The sequence below is a fragment of the Bombus fervidus genome, chromosome 1 (assembly GCF_041682495.2).
Source record: "Bombus fervidus isolate BK054 chromosome 1, iyBomFerv1, whole genome shotgun sequence".
In the NCBI taxonomy this organism is placed as follows: domain Eukaryota; kingdom Metazoa; phylum Arthropoda; class Insecta; order Hymenoptera; family Apidae; genus Bombus; species Bombus fervidus.
Window position 1 is genome coordinate 26,284,549 of NC_091517.1, and position 26,144 is coordinate 26,310,692.

Genomic DNA, 26,144 nt, shown 5'->3' on the forward strand with positions numbered 1-26,144 from the left:
CAGTTATCTATTGAAATAAATATGAATCATATAGTACACCGATTGCAAGATCTTAATTTATAACGTAATTCTAATAATAACGAACAAAGCTTAGTTATTTACAAGCAAAGCCTAAGTTGTGCTTGTAATTTTCTATTTTTCTGAGGTGATATCGATTGTACGCGGTAATATAGAGAATAAAAAAGTTTTTATATTATGATATCTAACAGGAATGAGATCTAAGGATAATATTTTTCACCGTAAGCCTTTTAAGATTATTGTAAAATAATTTTAAGTTGACAAGTTAGTATTGTAAAATTTTTAGTTGACGATAAGACTGCATTACTATTTAACAGAAATTATTACTATATTGTACGTACGACTGATATATCATAAAGAAAGCTTATTGTATTTGTCTATATAATTTACTTCCGCAATTAATAAAGTAAAAATGTGATTGTAAAATAATAAAAATGTACGGTATTGTTTATTGTCGATACAAAATTTTATGAATTTCTTTTTCTTAGCACTTAAGATATTGTTTAGCACTTGAGAATGATATTCGTCGAAGTATCCTAAGAAATCTAAACCGTTACTTATATATCATTTTTACATAATAAATTTTGAAAAAATATCAAACTTCAGGAAGATACAAATATGTGGATCGCAAAATGTCAAAATAAAGAATATAACCAGCATACAAAGTAATTAACGTCTGTATTTAACTCATTGTCCAGAATATATGTGTACGTGCAGATGAAAATGTAGCAAAGCGAAAGCAAAATATTTTACGAGTTCAACTAAGGATACTACCCTTCGTTATTAAAGATTTTTAATCAGGTACGCTGAGACTTGCTTCTGTAAGAAGTATATAACGCAGTCAGAGAATAAATATTCAAATAACTCGTACGTTTAATTTCAACGATTTTTTTCCTTTTGTATTTAGTAATTTATTATATCATTCTTTTATTCCTTTACACATATTGTTATGATCTCGATGATCGTACGAAACGGTGAACATGTAAACTAGGTAATTACAAATAATAAAAATAAAAAGCCTCTCATAAGATTTCTCTTCTAAACGTTCAGCTATTCAATTTGATTTATGTATGTATATATACATATATAATATATAAATATATATATACATATATAATATATAAATATATTATATATAGTTATATGTATTTTATATATATGTATATATAATATGTATAATCTATATATAAAATACATAACAGAGGCTCGCACAATGTATTCATCGTTTTACAATTCACGATATTTAAATTATCATTTTCTTTCTTCGTTACAATCGGTGCCAGCCAGTTTTCTCTTCTCAGCGTCCGCTGTATATCGATTCGGTAATTACAAAAATTTCTTTTTATGTACCTTGCAACTTCCTACGTCTTGTCATAATCCTACTATAATACAAAAATTCTTCTTCATTTCGCTTCGCCAGACATTTAATCTTACACCTTTAAGAAAAATTTACACAGAACTCGTAACATCATGAATGAAATACAGGTATTATGTACAAATATTTATAATTATACATATATACTTTATTTCTTGTGGACGTTATTCGAATACGATCGTCCAATAATTTTTTTTATTCGCGGATCTCGCCTAGATAGCTGGGTAACTCGATGACTCGTAAATGCAAACCTATTCGCACGATCTTCATTGTCGCGTCTGATAACGTAAAAAAAAAAAAAAAGAGAAAAAAAATTTATATATATATATACATTCGTTTACCGTCTTCTTTTCAACGTTTGAGAAACGAACCAATCTGTTTTTCTCGTTTAAATTACAACGCATCCCAACGAATATAACCAACTCTTCCAAATAGAAAAATTTAGTCGCTTTTACTCTCTCGATCTCGCAAAACAACTAAAATTATCATTTCGTGGTACACTTACTTTCGTTACCTCATCTTTTTTTATACAGCTTATGATACAAAGAAGTCGATAATATTTCATTAAAATTTTTGGTCAAAAACCAAATGCTTTGTTAATCACGCGTCGTTTCATCGCTAAAGTAACTGTTTGAAAATTCATAGAAGCATCGTATCGGAATTTCTTAATGAAAGTATCGTGCCGTTGAAATTTTTGTCACTTTTATTTAAAACGATAAATTCTTATTTAAAAAGAAAGGGAAAATAAATAAATATATAGAACAGAGTGTTTGCTCCGACACTTTTGATCTCTAAACGACGTTCAATTTTTATAATGTTCGTTGGAATTAAAATAAAATTGTTACATATAATCGTTCTATCTGTTCATTTGTCATTACTGTAAAGTACTTAAGATCTTTAAATTCTTTAATTATTGGCAAACTGCCTTGGAAAGTGCTTTTTTTTTTTTTTTTAGTTTCTTCACACCCAGCCATTCTTTCTTTAGTGCTGAAAATTTGAAAAACACTGGCTTTAAGAACATTTAGGCCTTTCTAAGTTCCAAGTATAAATATACTTACATCTGTATCGATAATATACGGACAAGTCGGAAGCAATAATTGATCTTGACTTGATCGAATCAAAGTGTGTGCAGCATTTTATGGATGCTTCTCGTCGTTTCTCAGAATTCCATGACTCGGACAAACCGGGCCATGTTAATATGCGTAGACGAGAATAATAATACGATCGAGGAAATAATTCAACGCGACACGCTCAGTTTGGCCGAAAAAGTAGAAAAGTTTCTTACTAAGAGTATCTGTTTTTACGATTTCAAGTTGGATACAGAGGTCGAACAAGAGGCTAAAAGTCCCCGAGCTAAAACCGATTTAAAGCAGAAGAAGTTCTTAGAGTTTTTAATACACGATGGACTTGCGGTCGGAGTACGCCGTCATCGTCAAGCTATGTGCGATGCCTTACCAACGTTATATCTTGACAGAATAAGATTACTCGATAATAAAATAAAAGAGAGACGATAATATAGCCATGTAATTGCAATATGCAATTATATAAGCAAAATCATAAATTCCTAACAAATACATTTCATAAAAAGGTTTTCTTTACATTCTAAGTTTTCTTGTGGTTGACTTATGAAAAACATACAATAATATTAATAATAATTAATAATAATAATAATAATATAATATAATAATATAATATTCATTGTAATTAACTATAACGTCCATAAAGTATTCTCTTCGCCCTTCATTTTTTTGTACACGATTACTAAAAACATTTCTTCCGCTTCTTGTTGAGAAAATAAATATTAATATTAAATTTGAAATATTATCTCGTTTTTTGTTTGCTTTTTTTATCTTTTATCACTGATCTGTAATCACTTCAACTACCGTCTTTCGTTCGTGTTAACTAGTTACAGTACATTATTATAGTCTAAATCGGCAAATCGATTGCCTAGTAAGTTTATAGGCCTCTTTAATAATTCTGGAACATTGCCGTATCCTCTTCTCTCCTAGTATATCCTCTTCGTCATTTACATCTTCCCTTTTTCCATACACCACACAAGCACACTTTTCTTTTGCAATAAACAGCAAACTTTTAGCATCTTTTCTACCACATTTCTGTTCTCTCACTTTACACTAAAAATTCAAAATAAACGAATTGATCGCTGCTCGCAACGAGAAAGAGCTTTCTTTTAGAGGCCTGGTTCGAGAGGTCACCTATGGTTACTGCTGCTTTGATCGTTCATATCGTACAAAACTTGTGCGATCGTTCTCGATGATTCGACATTGCTTAATGCGACACCTGCCAAATGTGGTTCGTACGCTCTAAGATGCCTGAAAATCAAAATATCAGCAATAGTTGTAAAATATAATATATCCTTATTATAATCGTTCGTTCACTTGTTGTTACAAAAAGATCGCGTAAAAATGGGATAAAATTACTTAATTAAAATAAAACAAATATATTTAATTTTTTTAATCGTTTTTTAAACTGACAAGACGTTGGAAACAAAGTTTACCTTCTGCCATGTGTTGAATATATGACTAGGTTTCTGAGAATGAGAGCTGCTGTCAAGCGAATACTTTTGGTCACTGGACCTTCGTTGTCATCCTGTTGAAAAATCACAAAACAATTAAGAACTTACGTTACTCTAAATTATATGTGTAAAGTAAGAAGATCATCTAGCCACACTTTTAAGTAACACTAAAACAAATATAATATATCGGAGTATAGCTATTATTTCATGATGTTTGAATTAATTAGTTGCAACAGCTTCGAACATTAGTAAAATACAATTATGAAAACAAGGCGGAAACACATTGATTTACGATATGATGTCGCGTATGAACAGATCGGACAATTTCAACGAATATCAAATTAACTCTTTTATATGAACAAAAGATACACTTACATCATGAGTCATAAAATATATATACAATTTCTGATGCTAATAAGTAATTTAACGTGAAAACAAAAAATTAATTGTAGCATGCTTTAAAAGAGTTTTGAAAATCGCTAATAACACAAACTGATTTCATTTAAAATTACTACAAATACGTATATACAATTGATATTGATAAATTGACCACCAAACAAATATCTTTTCTTTTCTCTCTTTCTCTCTTTCTTTTTTCTTTTTTCTTTTTTTCTTTTTTTTTTTTGTATCAAGGATATAAGTAAATGTACATATTCGTAAAAAAAAAAAAAAAAAAAAAGAAAAAAGAAGAAAAGAAAAATATATATATATATAAAGTTTTAACGTATCTTTGTAAACGCAATTAAATGCTAATTAGTAATCCAACGTACATAGAAAATTCTTTCTCATTAAAAATCGATAAAGAAACAAATCTTGGTATTTCGATATAGATACAATCGTTAATTGTTTAACCGCGATTAATACAAAAGGTGGTTGCCCTGTATCAAAAGCGCGACAAATATTCTACGTTATGCTTCTTAAAGTATTATATACCAGCACCCTTCGTCATCATGAATACACTTCAACTGCGTGAACACATAAATTATACAGCGACGCCAGCTACGAAATGAAACTAAAATGAAATCCATGCTAATAGAACATACGTACGTATACAACGAAAAATGTGAAATTAAAAATTAAAAGAGCACAACGTATGTTACGAAAAACAAAAGAGATGTAGCGCAAAAAAAAAAAAAATAGGCGGCAGGAACAGCGCACAAGGGCTGTGGCTGTGAATCGTGAATCCTTTCTTTCTTTTTTTCTTTTTTTTTTTTTTTTTTTTTTCAATTTCTGAACACGTTTTTACCTGTTCTGGTGGAGGATTTTGCCCAGGTCTGGGGGAAGAAGAGCTTGAAGTGGCTGCAGCGGGCTTGGTCGGCCTTTGCTGCTTTGCCGAGAGAATAAGAAATTTCATTACATTAACAAAACTCAATAGACTCTATGAACCGTGGGACTATAAAGGATTCTCCGAAATATTGATACAGTTTATATCATTAAACGCGTTATCTTTGACATTAATATATCGTGCTATCTCGCGTAATAATTTTAGTGCATTTGTTACCCCATGATTAAGAAGTGTTTTGTGCTTCTTTCTTTTTACCGAAATTACCACTAACTTACAGCTATTTGCATTATCGTAGTTCATTGTAACTTGTGTAACTTTATATGTGATCTTACTAACCATTAACTCCTTTGGATTTACAAATTCCAATGCGTGCCGTTTAATAGCATGGAATGCTGCATTCGGTGCGTACCCAGGATGATGAGGAGTCGACGGTGTCGACGTGGAAACTTCGGTTTTCCCTGTTACCGTCAACTGTTTCCTTCTTATCGACATTGTCTGTAAAATTGTCACATATATAGCTTTTATAGCTTTAGTTAAGTTCTCTTAAGTGTTTTTCTTCTCTCTCTCTCTCTCTCTCTTTTTTTTTTTTTTTTTTTTTTAAGGTGATATCAATACATACCTCCGCGTTACAATGCCTATCGTACAAATGTGTCATTAAGGAAAATCTACGTCTTTTTAAGGCATCGCAACTCGCCCAAAGACATAATATCTCCTCTCCACCGGTTGGACAATGTGCCTCACACACATGAAGATAAACTTCGTGTGGTGTTTTAAATTGCCTGTAAATAAAGAAATGTATGTATTAAACGATATTAAATAACGCAACTAGTTCAATTTTTATTAAACTTGTAAAAACAAAAACTGCTATTTTCCCTTCTATTTTAAAATGTAGGGCATTTGTCGTAAATTCTTAAAGTTCACTCTTAAATCGCTTCATGCCGACAAATAATCAATTACCTTAAACAACCCCGCCATTCGCACAAATAAGCATTAGGATCGATTTTGATGGTGATGGTCTTTTCTGATTGATTCTGGCTCGTAGACGGCTTGGATTCCGGTTCTGTGGAGGTCGAGGAACTGACAGTCTTCATTACTTTAGCGGGTTGTTTCGCCGGCAATCCATGCGTTGCGGCTGCTTGATGAGGCGTGGTAGGTCTGGTAGGGGGTGGAGTAGAAGCCGGTGTCGGTGTCACCACTCTCGACGGTACGCTGGTTGACACTGGTGTTTGTTGAGCCATTGCAGGAATCGTGACGGTCACTGTGTTGGGATTTGTTTGTGCCACGGAACTGTTCACTATTATAGAAGTTTGTGGAATTGTGCCTGACGTTGGAACCAAAGGCGGGGGTATATTACCGAGTGCCGGACTTTGCAAGATAGGACGTGAAACTTGTGTAACAACAACCTGTTGTCCCTGAGGTGTGACGGCCACCATTTTTTGTTGGGTTGGCTGGGCAGCTGCTTGAGATTGCAAAATAATTATCGTTTTTGCACCAGTCCCTTGCTGTTGTGTCGTCTGAGCTACCAACACAGTCTGCGCTTGACCCTGAACCAATGTCGTTTGCGGTTGAGCTAGGACGTAATTTTGACCAGGCACACCACCGGAAACAACGTACTGTAATTGACCTCCTGCTCCTTGTTGCAATAAAACTTGCGGTTGCGGTTGCGTCTGCCTTCCTTTCACCGCACCAGTTGGTATAATAACTTGATTATTTGGTTGAATCGTTTGTTGTACTACTATTTGCCTAGGTGCTGTAACGATAAGTTGTTGCGGCTGTAATTGCGGCTGCTGTTGTTGTTGTTGCATTTGTGGTTGCGGGTGTTGCGATTGCGGTGGTGGCTGTTGTGGTTGCTGCTGTGGTTGCTGTTGCGACGACTGCTGCTGTTGAGCCGATTGTTGATTAATTTGATTGACGAATACGCGAGGTTCTTCTTTTATCGCGATAGGCTCCTCTTTCATCGTGTTGACAGGTTCCTCCTTTATCGCGATAGATTCTTTCACGGTAATAGGTTCCTCCTTAACACTCACGTTAACGTTCTCGTCGAGATCCGTTTCGTCTTCTATACAATCGGCGGCCAGAGCGGCATAAAGATTCGCGGCTGTAGAAGACACGGTTACTTTCTCGTTATCTTTATCATCGTCCTGTTCTTCGGACTTTATGCTCGAGACAGTCGATTCGGCGGTAGTCGAATCAACAGCAAGATCCGGCGACATCGTACCGTTGGAATATTTCACTTTCTTTACATCTACTTCGTCTAATTCGCTGGCAGATCGTTTTATCCCTCTGGGTGCTTCGATCAATGTATCCTCGGAGACCTCCGTCTCTTCCACTTCGGCTTTTATTTTAATGTCGGTAGGAGATTCTTTTAGTACTTTCTTAATGTGATTTTCTACCAAGTCCATTCCCTTGTCATTGATTGAATTTTTCCCTAACACGCCGTTTAAAATCGGCTCCTTGTCAACTTTCCTTTCTAACAAGTCTGCAAGCATCATACTTTGCAGGGGTTTTTCTTTAGACGTTACACTAGACGAATCCTTCGAAGATCCATCTTCCTGCGCGTCGATGTCCATATTACTTGGTGCACCGTTTAACAGAATTCCCTCGAAACTCGTCAAAGAATTGTCCTCCTCTATACCGACGCCTGAACAATCCCTACTACCACCGATACCACTACTGGATGCCAAAGAATTGTTCGTCGAGTCCGAATCTTCGGCGATCGATGTACAAGTCGAACGTTGGATCGCTTTGTTCGCCGTAGTTACGGTTATAGTTGGAGGCCGACATACTTTAATGGTCGACGATATGTGATTTTCCGTTGAGTTCAAAACCACCGTGGAAGAAGTTGTCGATGTTACGATTTGGTTGACATTCTCATTATCATTTACTTCAGTCTGCAATATAAGATCAACCGAGTATAACTTACTAAAGTTTAAAAATTATACAATTATATGCATATGGTTTGCCATAAAATTCACGTTGTTCGTACCTTGTCACAATTATTAGTGATAATAAATTTGGCCCCGTTGAGCCTTTGTATCTTCTTGGCAGGAATGGGTGTGATAGCTGGCTTTTGCTTCGAGTTGACAGGAGTCTTTGGGAGTATTGTGGTTACGCTAGTTGTAGTTGTAGGTGGTTGCGATATATTGGTTAACTGTTGTTGCAGTAGCCTTTGTTGTTGTTGACGTTGTGCAACCTATACGAATAATACGATTCAGAGTTACGAGATTAATAACTTTTCGTATCTTTCTTCGAGAAATATTACTTCTTGTATTTTTTTTTTAATTATTATTATATAGAAGAAAATAACTCCAATTTCGAAAACCATGCTTTTGTTAGTAATATATACGACAATACGCTATTATTTTCACTCTGAACTAAAAAAAAAAGAAAAAAAAAAAGAAAAAAATAAGAAAAAAAAATGAAAAAAAAAATCGTTGTTAAATATTACTTGGATATTTCAATTGAACGATGAAGACAAATGTAAAATTCGTCTCTTGAAATAAAAGAAACTAGCATAACAAAAACATAATATTGGTAACTACTTCAAAACGTTGGAAAACTCATTGAAATCAAATTTGTTAAGACATACATTCGCTAAGTACGTTTCCAAGTGCGATCTTATCCTGTAAAATGGTTTTTCTATAATACAAACGAATAAACATTATTTGAAATTCAAATTTAATTACCCTACGCACATATCTGTCATAGCATTCTACCTAACGTAGTAATTCGATCACGCATCATGCTTCGTCTCATATCTTTTCCTTTCGTATAGAAAATATCTCTTTAACCATCCTACAATCTATGGTTGCACTTCAATGTACTAAAATCGTTTTAAAACTCAGTGTCCTATAAATATAAAAAAAAATACTACAGTTTTCATTGTTAATGTACAACAATGATACCTGGTTGCTGGTTATTAGCTGGTTGGCACTGATGCTGGATGCGATGCTAGCAGTAGTGTTTGTTACACAGGCAGTAGGGGTAGTCACACAAGTCGCAGCAGTACTGGGCATGCAGTCGCTGCTGACCGTTACCTTTGTAGCCAGAAGGCTTTTTATTATGGAACTGGACGTAGTACCGCTTCGATTATCTTCCTTTGCGACTACCTGGACCGTTTGACACTGTTGCTGTACCTGCTGGACTTGTGGTTGAGGCTGTGAACCGCTTGACAGCAACGCTTGACTCAGATGAGGATGCGACACTGACACCTAATCAACAACGATAGTAATGTAATTACAAGAACGTTGCGACATATCGTAACATCATTATATCACGGAAATATCGATTCGTTTAGCTTTAAATGGAATCTACAGAGGCCGCGAGAGCTTAAACGGTAATACTTTGGTTAGCGTTATTTGGAAAGTATTACGCTGCAAGATAATTTATATATCAGATATATCGTATAATACGCGTCAATGATTCGGCTATATGCCGCGAACAATTTTCAACGCCGAAAGCTAGTGAATTTTATAATAAAATCTGTAGCAGCATTTTGTTTATTATCAAGCATGAGATGAATCGACGTAACATAAATTGATCCGATCGAATAAAAAATGTATACTCGTTATAGAAAAATATCATCATCGCATAACAGGAATATCGAATATTATATTATGATAGAAATATTACAGCTGCATAAAGATTATTTCGTTCGAAGAATGCGTATTCGTGAAATAATAATAGGTCGATCATGCAAAGATAAAACTTCTTAGCCAACAATCGCATCTACAACTATTGCTGGTAAAAGTGTAAAACCAGACAGAATTGTAAGCTTTAATCAATATATGAAACGAAACGATCGGATTTGAGCAGAAACTATTATTTGTAAATAGCATTTATAATAAACGGTATATAGTAGCGTTATAATAGTAATTTAAATTAATATTTATATATTTAACAAGCTTCGTTTTGTTATACACATCGATTTACAGTTAGATCCTACTTATTCGAAGCAAAGAATGGTTAACGTTTTTATACATTTCATATAAATATGTTAGACGTTAAAACGTTTCTTTAGCAAGGGAAGAAATTTTTCGGAAAAGTAAGATCGATCGATGATCCGGATTGTTCGCGCTGTTCACATATTTACTTATATGCATGCAGACGTATATCGACGAATTCGACACTGGATTCGAAGCATGCAAAATGTAAGTTTGTTAAGGGAAGCCCATATTATAAACAGCATAGCGAGACCATAACCGAAATAAGAACCAAGGTCATGAATGGTAGAGAGAATGGTAGAAAGCTTAGGACTTGGACCCACCTGACTTTTATTAGAATCAACCTTGGTGACTGGATTTTGGGATTGAGTTGCAGTGTTCGAGATACTGGATGGTGGTTTCGGTGGAGCTGACAATTGGGCTTTTAGGATAGGTGACGCTGGGGCAGGGGTTCTTGGAGGCCCAGATGCAGGATTGTCTAGGGCCGTGCTATCAGGAGCAGGACTTATACTCTTGATTGTACGCTGTTGTACGGGAAGCACCTTTACTGGCGTTGTGTTGATTGCTGGAATTGGAGCTGTGTTAGTCCCAACCGCAGTTTGGCTCGGATAAGTTACTTGGGGAGGTGTGGCCCGTACTCGGATTCCTTCGTAATACTGAGTACCACTCGTTTCACCTTTCAACGGATTTGGTCCGACGCTTCCACCAAATACAGATCTATAGGGAAATAGTTTCGTATCGATAAATTGATTTTCGTTCGATACAGCCTGAACGAACGTGATATCTCGGTTGAGGAAATTCGGTGATTATACCTAACGCATCTTGGAAAGTGAAGCGGAGCGATAACGCCTCTTCTACCGATCTTCGTGCAGCAACCGAGATACTTTTTGTATAACTCTTCCTGTTCTATACGTATGCCAAGCGCAGGTTCGAAGGTAGCTCTTAACCAACTCAGAGCGAACTGCTCGTTCTCCTGTATGATTTGTTGATGCGCGTGCTGCTGTTGAAGCGAATTACTCGTCTCCACTGCTTCTAAACATAAACGTAGAAAGGAGAATATCAATCTATCGTTATCTACGATTAGGTTTTCTTCGACGATGTTAGTCTCGATTAGTTCGATATGTACTGTGTGTCGTAGATTTTGTCGCAGTGGCGGCGGCCGGTGTCGTTGGTCGCGACGGTGCCGGACTAACAGGAGCCGGTGTCGCGGTAACCGTAACCGGTGTGGTTGGTACAGAGGAGGACACCGTCGTAGCTGGCGCGGTAGCGGTAACCGGAGCGTTCTGAGTAGCATTGGGTGGTGGTGCTACCGTCGACACTGTCTCGATTACCCTCATCAGAATACACGCTTTTGGACCGTAACTTTGCGCTTCTACGGTAACAAGAGCGACCAACGTGTCGATAGCTCCGCGTACGCGCGCAACGCTGGTACATGGCCTTTCACCCAACGAAGTCAACGCGTACAAACATTCCAAGGTATATACCAGAAGAGCTATGTCGTTCAGAGCTAGAAACCTATGAAAAAACATAAGTTCCTACGTAGTAGTATAAGTTGTAATATATTTACCGATAACTATGTACGATATGTGTCCTTTCTATCGGTTAAGAATAGAATTATAATACGGGGAAAGTTTGTACGGTGAAAGTTGATAATTAAAATTTTCAATACGATTAGTAAACTAAGAAGTAAACGAGGAAGATAGGCGATTCTTTAGAAAGCGTTAGAATATCGTTGGAGGGGAAAAGTTATTGTGTATCGAAATTTATGAAATAAGATTCACCTGCATATAAGTTCATATACATTGTCCTCTAATCCAAACCTAATAATTTCTTCGTTGCTGTCTTGTTGGCTAATTTTGTTAAGCACCTCCAAGCAGGAAATAACGATAAACCTGTCTTGGGATTCGATTCCCTTAGCTACACACGACAATACAACATCGGTTATCCTTTCACCAGCTTCTTTCAAGATTATTTCATTCGCTATGTTCCCTAGTATATCGAAACCAAGTTGGTGCAAATTACTCCACCTTGCCCGCACACAGAGCAATACAAATCTCAAGAAACAACGATTTCTTCCTAATACAGCGGCGTTTTCTGGAGTGAAACTTAGATTCCGTAAGATAGATGCTATTTGTAGCACACGTTGACCATAAGGATCCTGCGTTCCGAGAGTTCGTCCGACGCAAAACAAATCTTTGTCCTCCTCTTCGAACTTTATGGAATTTTGATTTTGATCTTTCAGAATTTCATCATGATGCGAGCCAGTTGGATCCAGCCTTGGACAGTCCGGTAACACCTGCAACGATACATATTTTCCGATTACCGAAACGAAAACGAATCTCACGTAACACGGTACGGATAAAATACGCGGTAACACCGCCGTCGCGTCCTTCGTATATAGTTTGCTCGTTGATTAAACCGAAAGCAAGCAAGCAAGCAAACCAGTCGAACGTGAAAAAAAGTGTTGAAACGAGACGCGCAGACGTAACACGCGGATTCCATCTTACCCCGTCGACTTCCATCGACGTGCAAGCCTCGTCGTTCTCCGTCGACACCGCGTTTCTGTTCTGCTTCTCTCTCTCCAAGATTTTCCGTCTGGAGAAGGTCTGCGGACTGGCGGTTGGTTTCTTCATAAACGTCCTCTCGTTCGTAAGATCTATCACGTCCTGCGAGTCGAGAACATCCGACCAGAACGAGTTGATCGAGTAATTCCTCACGCGAGAATAGACCTCGATGAAGAGATGCCGTGTGCCGGGTGAGTCGAAGATACCGGCGTGCGCCAGCAGTATGTTGACGAGACGGGGATACTTGTCGAGACGTAGGATGTGCTTGCCTTCGTTCGACAGCAACGTGCACACGTTGATGGCGAAGTCTTGTTCGTTGGGAAGAGGCGAGAGGAGCGATAGTGCGAGTTTGTCGTAGTTGGATGGCTTGTACAGGTCCGACGAAAGGCCATTGTAATCACGAAGAGATTCTAGAAAACACACGTGACAAACATACAAAATTAATTTATCGTTACTAATCGACGATGCACAAGTCTCCGTCCATGGTACACCTGTGCTATATTTATTCATCGTCGCTACTACCGTAGTCGAAACGTTGCGAATTTTCGATCTCCAGTGATTTTTCTTTCCGTCGATAATAACACGCGGCTACGTGAAATACGATGACGAACGTTTGCATTGGATTAAGATAACCATCGATCAGACAAACGAATCTAGAACTCTTCGTATCCAGCCGTTAATAACGTTTCGTTAAATTCTCGGAATATCGTTGACAACGTTCTCCACCGCTAAATCCAAAGTATCAGTTTAACGGATACACGCGTGAATCGATCGTCGCGATCGCAAACTAGCAAAAATACATCGATCGCTTAACATTTTCAAAGTTAGAGAAATTTTCGGCGCGTAACGTAACGCTATAACAAATTTAACTCGTGTTCTCGCGAACCTCGACAGCGAGAAGTTTGTCTACTAAAACTGATAAATCGAAGTGATCGTCGCGCGCTTCTTACGCCTTTTTAAACGCCAGTTTAGACAACGAGAGCAGAGTCGCCTGCTTCGGTTTTGCCTGCTCGCTGTCAGAGTATTTAGTATATAGTTGTTATTCCAGCGGCTGGTTTTCAAAAGTGAACTTTTTCGCTCTACCATTTATCGTATTTATTAGAAATTTTACATAAATCGTTAATTTATAAAAGAAGAAACAAAGGAAGACTGGAAGATCCGCACGCTACTAGCCGACCGGCGACGACGCCTCGTGCAACTGGTGCGATCGACAAATCACGAATGTAAGTAGGTTGTACACGGTCAGGGCCAGATTTCTACGAAGCAACGAAAATATCTGGATCGGAGGACATTTTTCACCCAACCGATCCTCCCATTAATCGACACGGCTGTTTCAAGAACATTCCCTTATTCTCTGTACTTTAAATTTATTACACGTATACGCGGTATGGTTGTACGAAATAATTGGCAAAAAAAAAAAAGAAATATTTGATCGAAGCGAAGCAAACTGTGCGAAACCGGAGAATTATATCGGTTAAAATAGATCATAGCTCGTTTCTGATCTTTTAAATTGAAATAATCGACAGACAAAGTCAACCATTATACTCTTAGCGATAAATCGGATTACGTAGATTTCAACGAGATGTACGGCGATTCGCATAAATTGTAAGGCAAAATTAGGATGAATGTTCTTTCATTCTGAGATATTTATATCTTCATTCGCTACAGGATACAATAGTACAACTAAAATTAACTACTTCTGCCGGCTGTCTGGTATAGTGGGCGTTCGACTATGTATAAAAAGCGTGTAATACTTGGTTTTAATATCGATAAATATCGACGAATCGATTAATCAAACTATATAAACACGCGCCCCGTCGTATCAGTTTTATCGTTTTCAACGGAAAAAAAAGAAAAAAAAAGAAAAAAAAGAAAAAAAAAGATAAAAGAAAGAATAGAAGTTTCAACGGAAGAAAGATAATTCGCGTGGAATTAGAATCGCACGTGTTTCACACGATGCTAGTAGCTCGATCCGGCAGCAAATCGTCCTTTCTTACTAACGGTGTGTAGGCACAAGATTCGAACAGACTGGCACTCGCAATATTATCGCAAATCGCGGTGATCTTTTGCAGCCGCAAAACCGCGATCAATATCGCGCGTCCCGGGAGAAATGCTACTTTTGGCCGGAAACTACGGAATCCGTCGGCGGAAGCCTAGGGAGGGAGAAACGGGGCAAAACGAAAAACGCGCGCGCGGTAAGGACGAGAAAAAGGAACGCTAATAAAATTCTGCCCGTCGAGATTCTTTCGTATTTCTGGTCGAACGAGGCGATAAAAGATATGATTTGTCTTGTAACGCGGCTGACTCTTTACCTCCAAGCTTTCTTTCCTGCATCTTCTGGACAAAGCAGCCTCGGTTTTTGCTTTTTCTTACCAGGTAAATTCGAAGATCGCTCGTGATCCGAATAAACGAAGCTTACGCTCCGTGTCTAAACAACCATTAGATCTAGAACGTTTTATCGTATCGACCATAAAACGGATATTCCTCGAGCGTTACGACAACACATAAGTACATACGTATATGCTACAAATTTTGTTTAAATCTAGTAAAATCTACTACGTACATAGTAAAACCAGATAATACAGAAGATATTGAAGGGTGGTGGGAAAGAACGGATAGAGACAAAGAGGAAGTATTGCCGATGGATTATAAATTATACCGATCTATAGATATAGATAGATCTGTCGTAGGTTTTTATATAGACGATGCAACTACCTATTCCTATATTGTACGCTCTTTTCGCATCTTTTCGCTCTTTCTTTCGCGATATCTTTTTATCGATGTCTCTTTAATTAGTGGTTATCCTTTACCGGAACGAGTGAAACGTTCATTGATATATCAGTATCAATATATATATATATATATATATTGATATATCATAATCTTTTCTTTGATATCAATCTGTTCGTTAGCAAGTTAGCAAGTTCCAAGAAAAATTCATCGAAAAAGATTACGCAATGGGGATCATAGTCAGTTTGGTCAGTTTGAGAAAAATAAGTAAAATCGTGGTAAGAATAATTCTTGGCAATAATCGAGGACACTTTCGAAAACGACACGAAAAGGCCATTCTTGGCAGGAGTAACGAGTTGTCTTTGATCAGCCAAGTAAAGATTCGCTTCCAGGCCTATGAGTTGTCGCAGAACTTTCCTCGCGCTACATCTTACGTCCTAATTTTATCGTTTCATCGTTCCAGATACGCAAGATCCCCCGTTACTCGTTGCACTAGCAATTACGATTTTCAATCGCAACGCGTAAACTAACGGCAATCGACGTAGCAACTTGACAACGCTCGACTTATTATTTCTTATCGCGTTTCCTTCGAGGTTTCATCATCCGCTCAAATACAATCGTTAAAGTCTAATTTCTATAAGTTTTACCGTTTCACCGTCGACGGTACTGCTACGAACTAAAGTCGAAATGACATTTAATTCGCGCGTTTACACGCCTGCACGATCCGCGGAATCGTGTTTAATAACTGCAATTGCTGCTCGTGCAATGCCTATCAACTCCGATTACTCTACTCCTATCCTCTTCTTCGCCGTCTTGCCTTTAAATGTGACGCGAAACAACAACGTTAAATTCCAATCGTCGTAATCCTGCCAGCCTGCGCTATTAACTTGAAAATATCTTCGTCGCCTATCCAATGCTTTTTCGTTTTTTGTTTCTTTAAATTAATAGTCTGAAAATTAATACGCGTGTGCGTGTGTGTGCGTGTGTGTTAATAATATAGAAAAATTTCTGTTAATCTCATTTTCGTTAACTCGATGTAGTCATTTCCATTTATATCGTACATTTCTATATCATCGGCGAAAAAAAAAAAAAAAAAAGGAGAAACGATTTATCATCGTGAAAGTACATATAAAGTTCGCGTGTTAATAATCCATGCAGAATGCTTGACACGCTGCCAAATGTCGGCGGAAATTCTAAAAGGAGGCGCTCGTAAACCGTTTTAACGCGACTCTCCATGTCGATGAAAATAGTGTAAACCGACGCCGTTGAAAGTTCATTTTCTTCTTACAGTTTTACCACGAAAATTCACAGTTCAACGACGATCGAACAATACGAATACTTATCACGGTAACAGCAAGAGGCTGTATACGGCACGCGTGTATACGTGCATCGACGCAATAATACCACCGAGGTTATTTCTCATTCTTCATCGCCGATAACAACGACAGGAGCACAGTGTCCTCCGGCGCTCGTTGTCTTTTCCCGCGTCCCGTCAACGCACTCGCGTGTAAACGAACGGCTTTACAGAAGAGCCACCGATAAGCGATACAAGAGTAATTTAAACTTCATTGTGCTACTCCCGCGTAAACACTGAAAACTGCTAAGAAAAGGCGGATCGAGCTAGGTTTCAGCGTGCGATTATCCGTCGTACGCGATATAAACACGAGACGATAACCCCCTTTCAAACTAGAGAATATTTTTATATTTTATTCGTATCTTTTATTATTTTCATAAATCATCGATGATTACACGTTAAACACTACGTACTAAATACGAGAAACATTTCAGTGAAATATCAGAGTAGTCTCAACTACCTGGTAAACCTCTTATCCTACCGAGCACTTCGGTGATCGCTAAAGTTATTTAAAGCGATAACCCTTCGACTACGCACATATGCGCGTACACGTGCATGTACTCGAAACGCATACGTGCAAGCATACTCGCCAAGCTGACTCTCGGTCAGCGTGACAAGTTAATCAATCGATAGTTTGATCGAGTCTCTCCGTCGTTAAATACGAAGAGAGAGAGAGAGAGAGAGATACGCGACGAATTGTAGGAGGTTAAGGGCATTGTTTTACCAGCGAGTAACGCGCAAGGTGTGTAGGGGGCGCTGCGCACGCGACGCCGCTAATTGGCCTTAAAGGACAAACGCCGCGCCGTAACAAGCTATCCGTCGTTGTGTGCGTACGCAGTGGCACGACCGGCTCCAGGGCATTCGTACATCGATGGCACGCAGTCTAGTCTAGACGTCACCGATCGCGAGAGTAGCCGGTTCACCTGGATGACGCTAGAATTCAGGCGACGTAGCAACCGAGAGAACGAGTGAAACGGAGGCAGAAAAAGACGGCGACGGAGTGGGGATAAACGCGTAGAGCTGAAAAGAGTTGGTGGGGGTTAAAATCGGGAGCTACGGAGCATCGCGCAAGCGTGCAGAACGCTGTATTACGCTGGGAGGATCGAGGACTCACGGAACACCTATCCCCGCAAACGCTTATTGATTGTGACTCTCGCATCGTGTCTCCATCTCTGTCTACGCTTCTTTATCACACGCCCGTTTCTCATTCCCACCACGCTACTTCTCTCTTTTGTTTCCGTATCTCTCTTTCGATCTCGATATTTCTTTTGCTTTTTCCCCGAATTTTCCGCCGCTTTTTCCAGCGGATCCGCGTATTCCAACGTAACGAGATTCGAGCAACCAACAGAACACGTATTAACCAAACGCTTACGAGATGCGTACACCTTTTGTATTCGTTCGCATCACGTACATTACAGATTCGATTATATCGTCGGGCTAATAATCCCGATTACCTAGTCAATTGCGAGCACCGGGCTTCGCAGAAAGCGAGGCTAACCGTGGATTTTAGTAAAGAAAATCTAAGAAACAAACATGTCATTGATATTTCGCTCTTTTACGTTATATATGATATCGATACTAGGAAGTAACTAATTAATCGTTATTAAGCATTTAGCAAATTTAACAAGGATATAAACTCGAATAAAAAAAAAAGTTAGATAGTTTGATTTACGTTACTAACCAATAACGAATTATTTATTCGTCCGGACATTCGTTCGGACATCGACTAACGTCGATCTATCTAATCGTTGTTTTATTTGAAGTAGTTTAGTCAAAAATATCGTGGAAGATAGCTATCGAATAGGCTGAAAAATGTTATCGTTTCGATAGATACGTTTTTCATACATACCGCCTCGATCAACGAGCACGTCTGTTTTCCGTCGAATTAACTCGACGTGGAAGAAACGGAAGCGCGAGTTACGAACGTCGATGAACCTAGTCAGTGGCAACGTTGAAGTTCGATTCAATGACTACGCGTAGCGAATGCTTAACGAACGGTTTAGCGCGCGCGCCACACACAAACTTCCACGCCTCGATATAACGTTACGCATGGACGCGCGCATGCAGCGCGAGCGAGCAAGATAGGACTTCGCACCGATATATGTATGCGTGTATGCGTCTATGTATATACGTGTACAACGTACACGCTCCTTAAACGCGCGGCATCGATTTTGTGGGTGCACGCCCATTATTTCATCGCAAAATCACGCATCATGCTGGGTCTAGTTGATTTTACAAATGACCATACCGTTCCAATTGCGAATAATTTTGTGCGGCACGGTTCTTGCAAACAATTTTATAGACAATACGCAATTGCCCAACCTAAAACGCCACATCTTCAAACACCTGCTACGTAGATTTCCTTTACAAATTTAGAAAGAATTATTTTTTAAATAATTCTAATAATCGTAGTTGCGACAAGGTTATGAAACGTTCTTCGTTCTTTCTTAAATACAAGTATTACGTACGTTTTCGACATTTTTAAATACACGTATCGCTATTGCTCTTGGATCATGAGATCGGTCGTATTTGTTATCTCGGCACGAAGATTGTTCGTAAAGCGAGGCTCTGTCGAGCAAATTGATACCTTAAAACGTTATCGCGAGAAAAGGCATTATAACCGAGGCAAGTTTAAGAAAATGTTGACTCGTCTCTTTCGAAAATGAGATAACATCGATAACTACGAAATAGTAATTTTTTAAATAAACCTAGAATCGATTTCATTTTATTCGATTCGAGCTTGACGTTTGTACCTTGTACAGAAATTAAGTTATTAAAAATCTAAAATGCGCAGGAACTTTATACGCCACGGTTCATGAATATGATCTATGAATAAAAATGAGAAAGAATGTTATTCAGATTTAAGTCGCGGTAATGTTTATTGAAAAATTATAATGAAAATACGAGACACGCGAGAAAAGATAGCGCGCGCGTTGTAAATATGTATCAATGTAATTACATGTACGTAATTGCGTACTAGCATTCCATTTCAAAATGGTGCGTTAAAAAGATCGGATTTATTATTACACGAATTTGCCGATTTACGGTATATTAAAAGCTGGTTCGCACACACGGACGATATATTCGTTAATACGATTTATCAACGATGCCAGAACGTTTGCTCGTATAAAAATGTTTACCCCTGTGTTCTTAGAACGTATTGGATAATGCTCGATCAAACGATTCTAAGATAAACACGAGAATATAATTAAGAAATAAGAATATAACAATTACTTGATATAATTAAGCTCGTTCCGGTCACGGAATAAAAATAAGCGATATTAATTGTATGGCAACGTGCTTTAAATTACACGAGACACGCTTAAGCGAACGCTGTACACGTTATCTGCGCAATAACGATAATAAAACATCGACGGTGAAATACCTGCGCGACTTTTCAACAAACAAACTATCAAACGTATGTTTAGAAAATTGTAAAATAATAAGCTGGAACAGCAGTTTTCTCTATGGCGAAAAACTATACCGGTCGCGGTGGTATAAAAGTCAACGTGTTGGAGCGGATCTAAAGAGAGGTAGCGCGCGAGGAAACGTCGGGTTTGTCAGCGGTCGGGTCAATCCGGAGTTTCAGCGAATTCGGTGGAAATCGTCGAAGCGACCGAAAGTGCCAAGTTACCGAACGTTCAGCACCCAACCGTTCCCAGTCCGCGGCGTATCGTTCGAAAAGTAGTGGAAAGAGAAGGAAGGGAGAGGAAAGAGCAACGAAGAAACGCGAAGAGAGGAAAGTGGGGTGACGAGCAGTTCTGTGCGAAGCTGTTAGTCGATCGTACGCATGCGCAGAAAATATAGACCCGCGTTCCGACAGTCGAAGCGCGGCCACGGAGGTGTATGCGCGATTCTATGTGTGTCATGATTATTGCCCATTAAATTATCTTGCACACGTTGTGCGCGTTCTACTCTCACTCCCAGGGCGCACGAAGCCCCATCGACGTGTACGTGTACACGTATACGTGTACGCCTATACACGTATATAATATACGTGTACAGGTCGTGGTGCACGTATATTTACGTATGTACGTCTGTATCGTATAGACCGTAGACGTACGCATTCCGGCCAGACTGGCTCTCTATCTCTACATCCTCCTCTCGGCCGGCACAGCTCCGCAGAAACGCGTCAATAACCCGTTGCCGCCTCGACATGCTGCATGTAGCGCGTTTATAGCGCGAGCGCACATATTCTCGCAACACACTTAACCGATGCTTTTTTACGAAACACGTTTCGGAGCTTTCACCTGTTTCCATAGTTCGGTTCGGCTCGGCTCGGCTTGGCTCGATTCGATTCGATTCGATTCGACTCGACTCGACTCGGTTCTCCTCCGGAGCCTCTGCGCTCGCGTGTTCGCACGTCACAGACGCACTTGAGCCGCCTCGCCTCCAACCACCGCACCGATCCACCGCGCTGCGCCGCGACACTGCTACTCTCTCTCTCTCTCTCTCTCTTTCTCTCCTTCCCTCTATCAGCGTTTCACGCAACTTTTTTCAATTCCACTTCCTCTTTCCTTCTTGCACACAGAGCAACGTGTTATTTCGACCGAGATTAACGGTGAAACATAAATCGTCGTTAACGAATTAGCGAGGTGGGCGGAGGATAATGCGCGCGCTTGGAACTAATTGGGCCAGGATGCAATTACACACGGATGCATTTTTTCGCCCGAAGGGAAGTTTATAATCGAATACCGGAACGATCGGATATTCTCCGGATATTAGAAACGATCTGCCGAAATTCTACGAGTGAAAATACGATTACGAAACGTACGTGGTCAGTAGGACGCAACAAGCCATACGTGTACGACGTTCACGCTGTTCGAAACGTTTCGTAGAATTCTAGCTGATTGGACCGACTGAGTTTTCGGTTATCCTAGAGAAAGCTCCGAACAGCCTGGTGGTATTTAGTCGTAAATGCAAAACGAGCGAGACGCAGAGCGAGACGATAGACGCGAGTGTGGTTTCTGTTTTGGGAATAAAATACCGGTAAACGGTGCATGTGAAACGTACCCGCCGTAGAACGTAACGCTGTTAACGCATTGTTGTCTGGCGTAGCAGCGGTGGTTTTTGCGAACCCGAACGGACCCGAACGTAGGACGAAAAAGTTTTGACAAACGGAAATTGCCAACGTAGCGAATTATCGAACCGTGCCACCTGACACGTATACACGTTCTCTACGCACACATGCGTGATGATATCCATATCCAGCTGGCTGATGTACGTACGTTTCTAAATTCACGTATACGCGTGGATGCTAGCGGGAAAGAGGGAGAAAAATAGAGGAACGATACAACGGTGGAAAACGCGTTTAAAAGTGGTTGGTGCGTGTACACGTACACGTGAAACGCGACGCGACGAGTAGCAGAGAGTCGCGTAAGTTGGCAAAAACGGTTTATCAGAAACGATCGTAAATTCGGCGGTCGATTCGGCAAACGCTGCGGGCTTGGCGCGACAAAAATGTGATTGGAAAGCAGGACGGCGCGACGGTTGGAAAATTCGATACACCGTGGAACGTAGGATGGATATCGGATAGGAAGGAGGAACGGAGGATCGCGTACAAAGGATTGGTAGTTGTTTTCGAAGAGGCGTATAACGCGTAACGCGCGCAACTTCGCATACCGATCCAGGTTACGGCAACCAAAGGTTAATTGGCCGAGATTTTGCGTCGTTAACTCGTCACCGTTACGTTACTACACTACCAATTGTTGGAATCGATTTCCAGTTATCGGATAGGGCCTACGGACTTAAACTTTAAGGTAATGGGATTTGATAATTACCTGCGACATTGTGTTGATGATGATTATAAGTAAGAGGAACGGAGTGTAATGCCCTGGCAGACCACTTTCTGTGTCTAGAATCCTCGTCGTCGTCGTCAGCTTGTTGGCCATCCTCTCCTAGAAAGTGTACCTTCTCATACCTGTCCAGATACCTGAAATAACACACCACTCTGTTACGTGCTACGATAATTCGCTAAATTATCCGATTACATTCTCGCAGCGAAACACGTTGTACTAATAAATAAGTTGCCTAACGCGTTTGTTTTCGACCCAACGACGCTCTACGTTACGCAGGCAAGAAACAGCCGAATCGAATCGAGAGAGAGAGAGAGAGAGAGAGAGAGAGAGAGAGAGAGAGAGAGAGAGAGAGAGAGAGAGAGAGAGAGAGAGAGAGAGAGAGAGAGAGAGAGAGAGAGAGAGAGAGAGAGAGAGAGAGAGAGAGAGAGAGAGAGAGAGAGAGAGAGAGAGAGAGAGAGAGAGAGAGAGAGAGAGAGAGAGAGAGAGAGAGAGACGAAGAAGAAACATCTAGTTTCGGCAATAGTCAACGATAAACAATCGTTTCTTCGTACCGACTTTACGAATATGAAAGACGGCCGCCGAACCTAACGGAATACAAACGTACGTGACGCTCTGTCCGTGTTCTCCTCAAAGAATGCTAATGGCCCAAGAAAATATCGCTCGAACGCATCGCCTTTGACAACCTCCGTTCCATTCTCGTTCGTCGACTCCTTCGACTTTCCATACGGAACGCTCGAAATCCATCTACGAGAACGACGATTTTCCTCGACGACCGTAAACCTGCGTCGCGTAACTTTTAGTAAACTTTAGAAAAGCTAACTGCTCTTCGATCTCCACGATCTTTCCATATGCTGCGGAAATCGATATTTTGAATTATATTCTTTCTTTTCTTACGTTTATCTTACGTATCGGTCGTAGCCGACTCGGCGCACCGAGCAGACTAACCGCGACCAGCAACGAACAAAACGAAAACAGACTGATAACGATAGTAACGATAAAAGGGAGAGGGGAGGAGAATAGAATAGAATAGAATAGAGTAGAGTAGAGTAGACGTAGTCGTGGGTGGACGAAAGAAAGTGGCGGGGGCTAGGTGCAGTGGATCCATTCATGCACCGACGTAGAGCACGGAAGGTGCGGATCGTCGAAGCACCGAGCCAGAGCCTGATCGGCCGTTGCTCGGTGTAGACGCGGACACTTTGATCGGCGGTTCGTTCTGGCTCCCTGTCCGTCCGCGCACCGCTCCCCGTACGTCGCGTAGATCGACGATCGAAAATCGCCGGTAACATACGACGGTAGAAGTCACGCGTTCGCCAGATTCCGCGTCGACCGGCTACGAACCAACCGACTACGGTAGGTAGAGTCTCGTTTATTTCGATCCATCGAATTCTACTCTACTTTCACGCTCTCGTCTCGTCTCCCTTTTATCTCGTTTCCTTTCCCGCGATTCTCCTTCGCCAATATTTACCTATTATCGCGTTCGCGTCGCGTTCGAGACCGATACCCGTGTCAAAATATACGTAGAAGCGTAAAATATACGTGACTGGAATATCCATATCGATATATTTTCGCAAAGACGTAAGGAAATAAATTAATAAATAAGGAAAATGAATACGTCGGCCATCGCGACGGTTAGCGATTACCGCGACGGAGACCGGTCGTAGTGGCTAGCGATACCAAAATTAATCGACACTTGGCAAGCTTGTAATTTCCTGCCTTCCGAAAGCCGCTTTTAAAGCAGCGTTTAAAAGAGACTAAAAAGCTGGTCGTCGACGGTCGAACGTTCGTTTTCCAAAGTATCTCGTCGCCAACTATTCGCGATTACCCGTTACTTCGAACGAAAGGAAAAATTCGTTCGTGGCAGGAACACCTGGTTACGAACGGTTCGAGCTGCGTTCAGAGTTTCGTACTACGTTCCATCGAACGACGTAATTTCGCGTCGATCAAACGCACGAATACGCGCAAGGCTACGACGCCTGTGAACGCGTTAACCGATTAATCCGAACAAGCATCTTTTACGGTGTAACGCAACGTATTCGCAAAGTGTTGCGTAACGGGTGGAAATACGTAAATCGCGGAGGCCTTTAACGTTACGATAATTACGTAGGTTCAACGGCGGATGCAGAATACAAAGCGTTCGAATTTGCCCGAGTACAATTACGCGCGTTTATACGCCGAAGACAACGTTTTCCATTCGTTCGATCCGATCGACGATCGCACTTTTACGTTGCTAGAATTCTCGCGATCGATGGTTGCGAATAGACGTCGATAGACGTTAGCGCGATGATTCTCTCGCGAGCGGTTCGATTTCTTCTCGTAAGCAGATTTGCGATCGCCGGAGTCCGCTTTGTAACGAGAACGATATTGCGACTGTCGGAACGAAAGTACGTGCACGATCGAAAGACAGAGATAAATAAGGTTACTTTCGAACGTTTCTCCAATTTTGACTCCGAGACTTTGAAAAATTGACTTTCTTCGATCAACCTCGACGCGGACGGTCGTGGGCTGCTGACGCAACGGCTAACGCGTCCGCGTTAGAATCGTGGAACGCACCGCGACAGCGTTCCGTTATTACTAAAAGCGATCTCGTACGTCCACTTATGGTCGTTACACCGTCTCGATCACAATTATCCACCAATGATGTAGATTTAAGATATCGAAGATCGATAGTCGTAAACGTTAACGTTCATCGAGACGCTTACACGCGTACAAGCTATCGTGTGGGAGAACAAGCGTACAAGTATAATCGTATCGACTCGCTATATTTTCGTATTCGTATTTCCAAACGTATTGAAATTCTAGGTTCTCGGTTTACCGCGATTCTAGCCAGTAGATGCGAGCAAAACTAGCGGAGGAATATTAAAATACGTATACCGTTCCGCGTAACACGCTACGCTTTTTAGCCACGTTTAACCGTAATCGAATATTTCTCGCAAAAGTAAAGTAGGAAATCGAATACGCGGATATATCGACGAACGTTGGCGTGGGTGTCGAAAGGACGCAACGTTTGCGAATACTAAATCGGTCGTGGAGAGCTGTTGCTTCGCGCACAGGCCGCTACTACCACTCGATATTCGCCATGCTTTGTTACTTTGTTGGAATAGTTTACCTGTAACGCGCTAAATATAGCGTATTACGTATAAATTTGTTTCCGTTTTAGCCTACGCGGTTCTATCTTTCGTATTTTTCGTAGTCGGAGCAAAGTACGGCCGTGCAAGTTGCAGCGTTACTCGCGAACCTAGTGCAACGGAGCAACGACGCTGATAGTCTTCCTCTGGAATTTATTTCCTTCTGGCAATAGGACGATCTAGATGCCACAGTACCTTATAAACGTTTGGATAACGTTTACGCGGTTCTCGATCCGCTCGATCCGTTACGAACCTGCACATTTACGTTATAGATGGATAACGACGCGAGATCAACGACGAAAGCATCGCGCCGGAAAATCTATCGTCTATCGCTTGCGCGAAACTATAGATTGAGAATCTCGCGATCGCGCCAAGTCAACCCCCGAGAGTCATCGTGTCGTGGTGGTCGTCGTGGTGGT

The 26,144-nt window shown here is 40.3% G+C and overlaps 1 protein-coding gene across 6 annotated transcripts in view; it reads right to left on the reverse strand.

The window, feature by feature from the left end:
* Positions 1 to 904: 904 nt before the first annotated feature.
* The window catches only part of Bap170 (Brahma associated protein 170kD), a 56,677-nt gene continuing 31,437 nt past the window's right edge, over positions 905 to 26,144 (reverse strand). The window contains exons 4-19 of one of the 6 annotated variants that reach the window (XR_011800868.1): positions 22,583 to 22,734; positions 12,662 to 13,128; positions 11,936 to 12,450; positions 11,281 to 11,669; positions 10,967 to 11,186; positions 10,474 to 10,871; positions 9,117 to 9,415; positions 8,198 to 8,404; positions 6,169 to 8,102; positions 5,831 to 5,990; positions 5,548 to 5,706; positions 5,173 to 5,250; positions 3,909 to 4,000; positions 3,607 to 3,723; positions 2,452 to 3,525; positions 905 to 2,380 (exon numbers count right to left, since the gene is read on the reverse strand). Coding sequence is in view for 5 of the 6 variants with exons in the window: in XM_072011688.1 (XP_071867789.1) it covers positions 3,516 to 3,525; positions 3,607 to 3,723; positions 3,909 to 4,000; positions 5,173 to 5,250; positions 5,548 to 5,706; positions 5,831 to 5,990; positions 6,169 to 8,102; positions 8,198 to 8,404; positions 9,117 to 9,415; positions 10,474 to 10,871; positions 10,967 to 11,186; positions 11,281 to 11,669; positions 11,936 to 12,450; positions 12,662 to 13,128; positions 22,583 to 22,734 (5,197 nt within the window). In the remaining variant the exon portion in view is untranslated. Of the gene's footprint in view, positions 3,526 to 3,606; positions 3,724 to 3,908; positions 4,001 to 5,172; positions 5,251 to 5,547; positions 5,707 to 5,830; positions 5,991 to 6,168; positions 8,103 to 8,197; positions 8,405 to 9,116; positions 9,423 to 10,473; positions 10,872 to 10,966; positions 11,187 to 11,280; positions 11,670 to 11,935; positions 12,451 to 12,661; positions 13,129 to 22,582; positions 22,735 to 26,144 lie in introns of all 6 variants that reach the window. The other 5 variants (XM_072011721.1, XM_072011713.1, XM_072011688.1 and 2 more) reach the window with 5 other exon arrangements.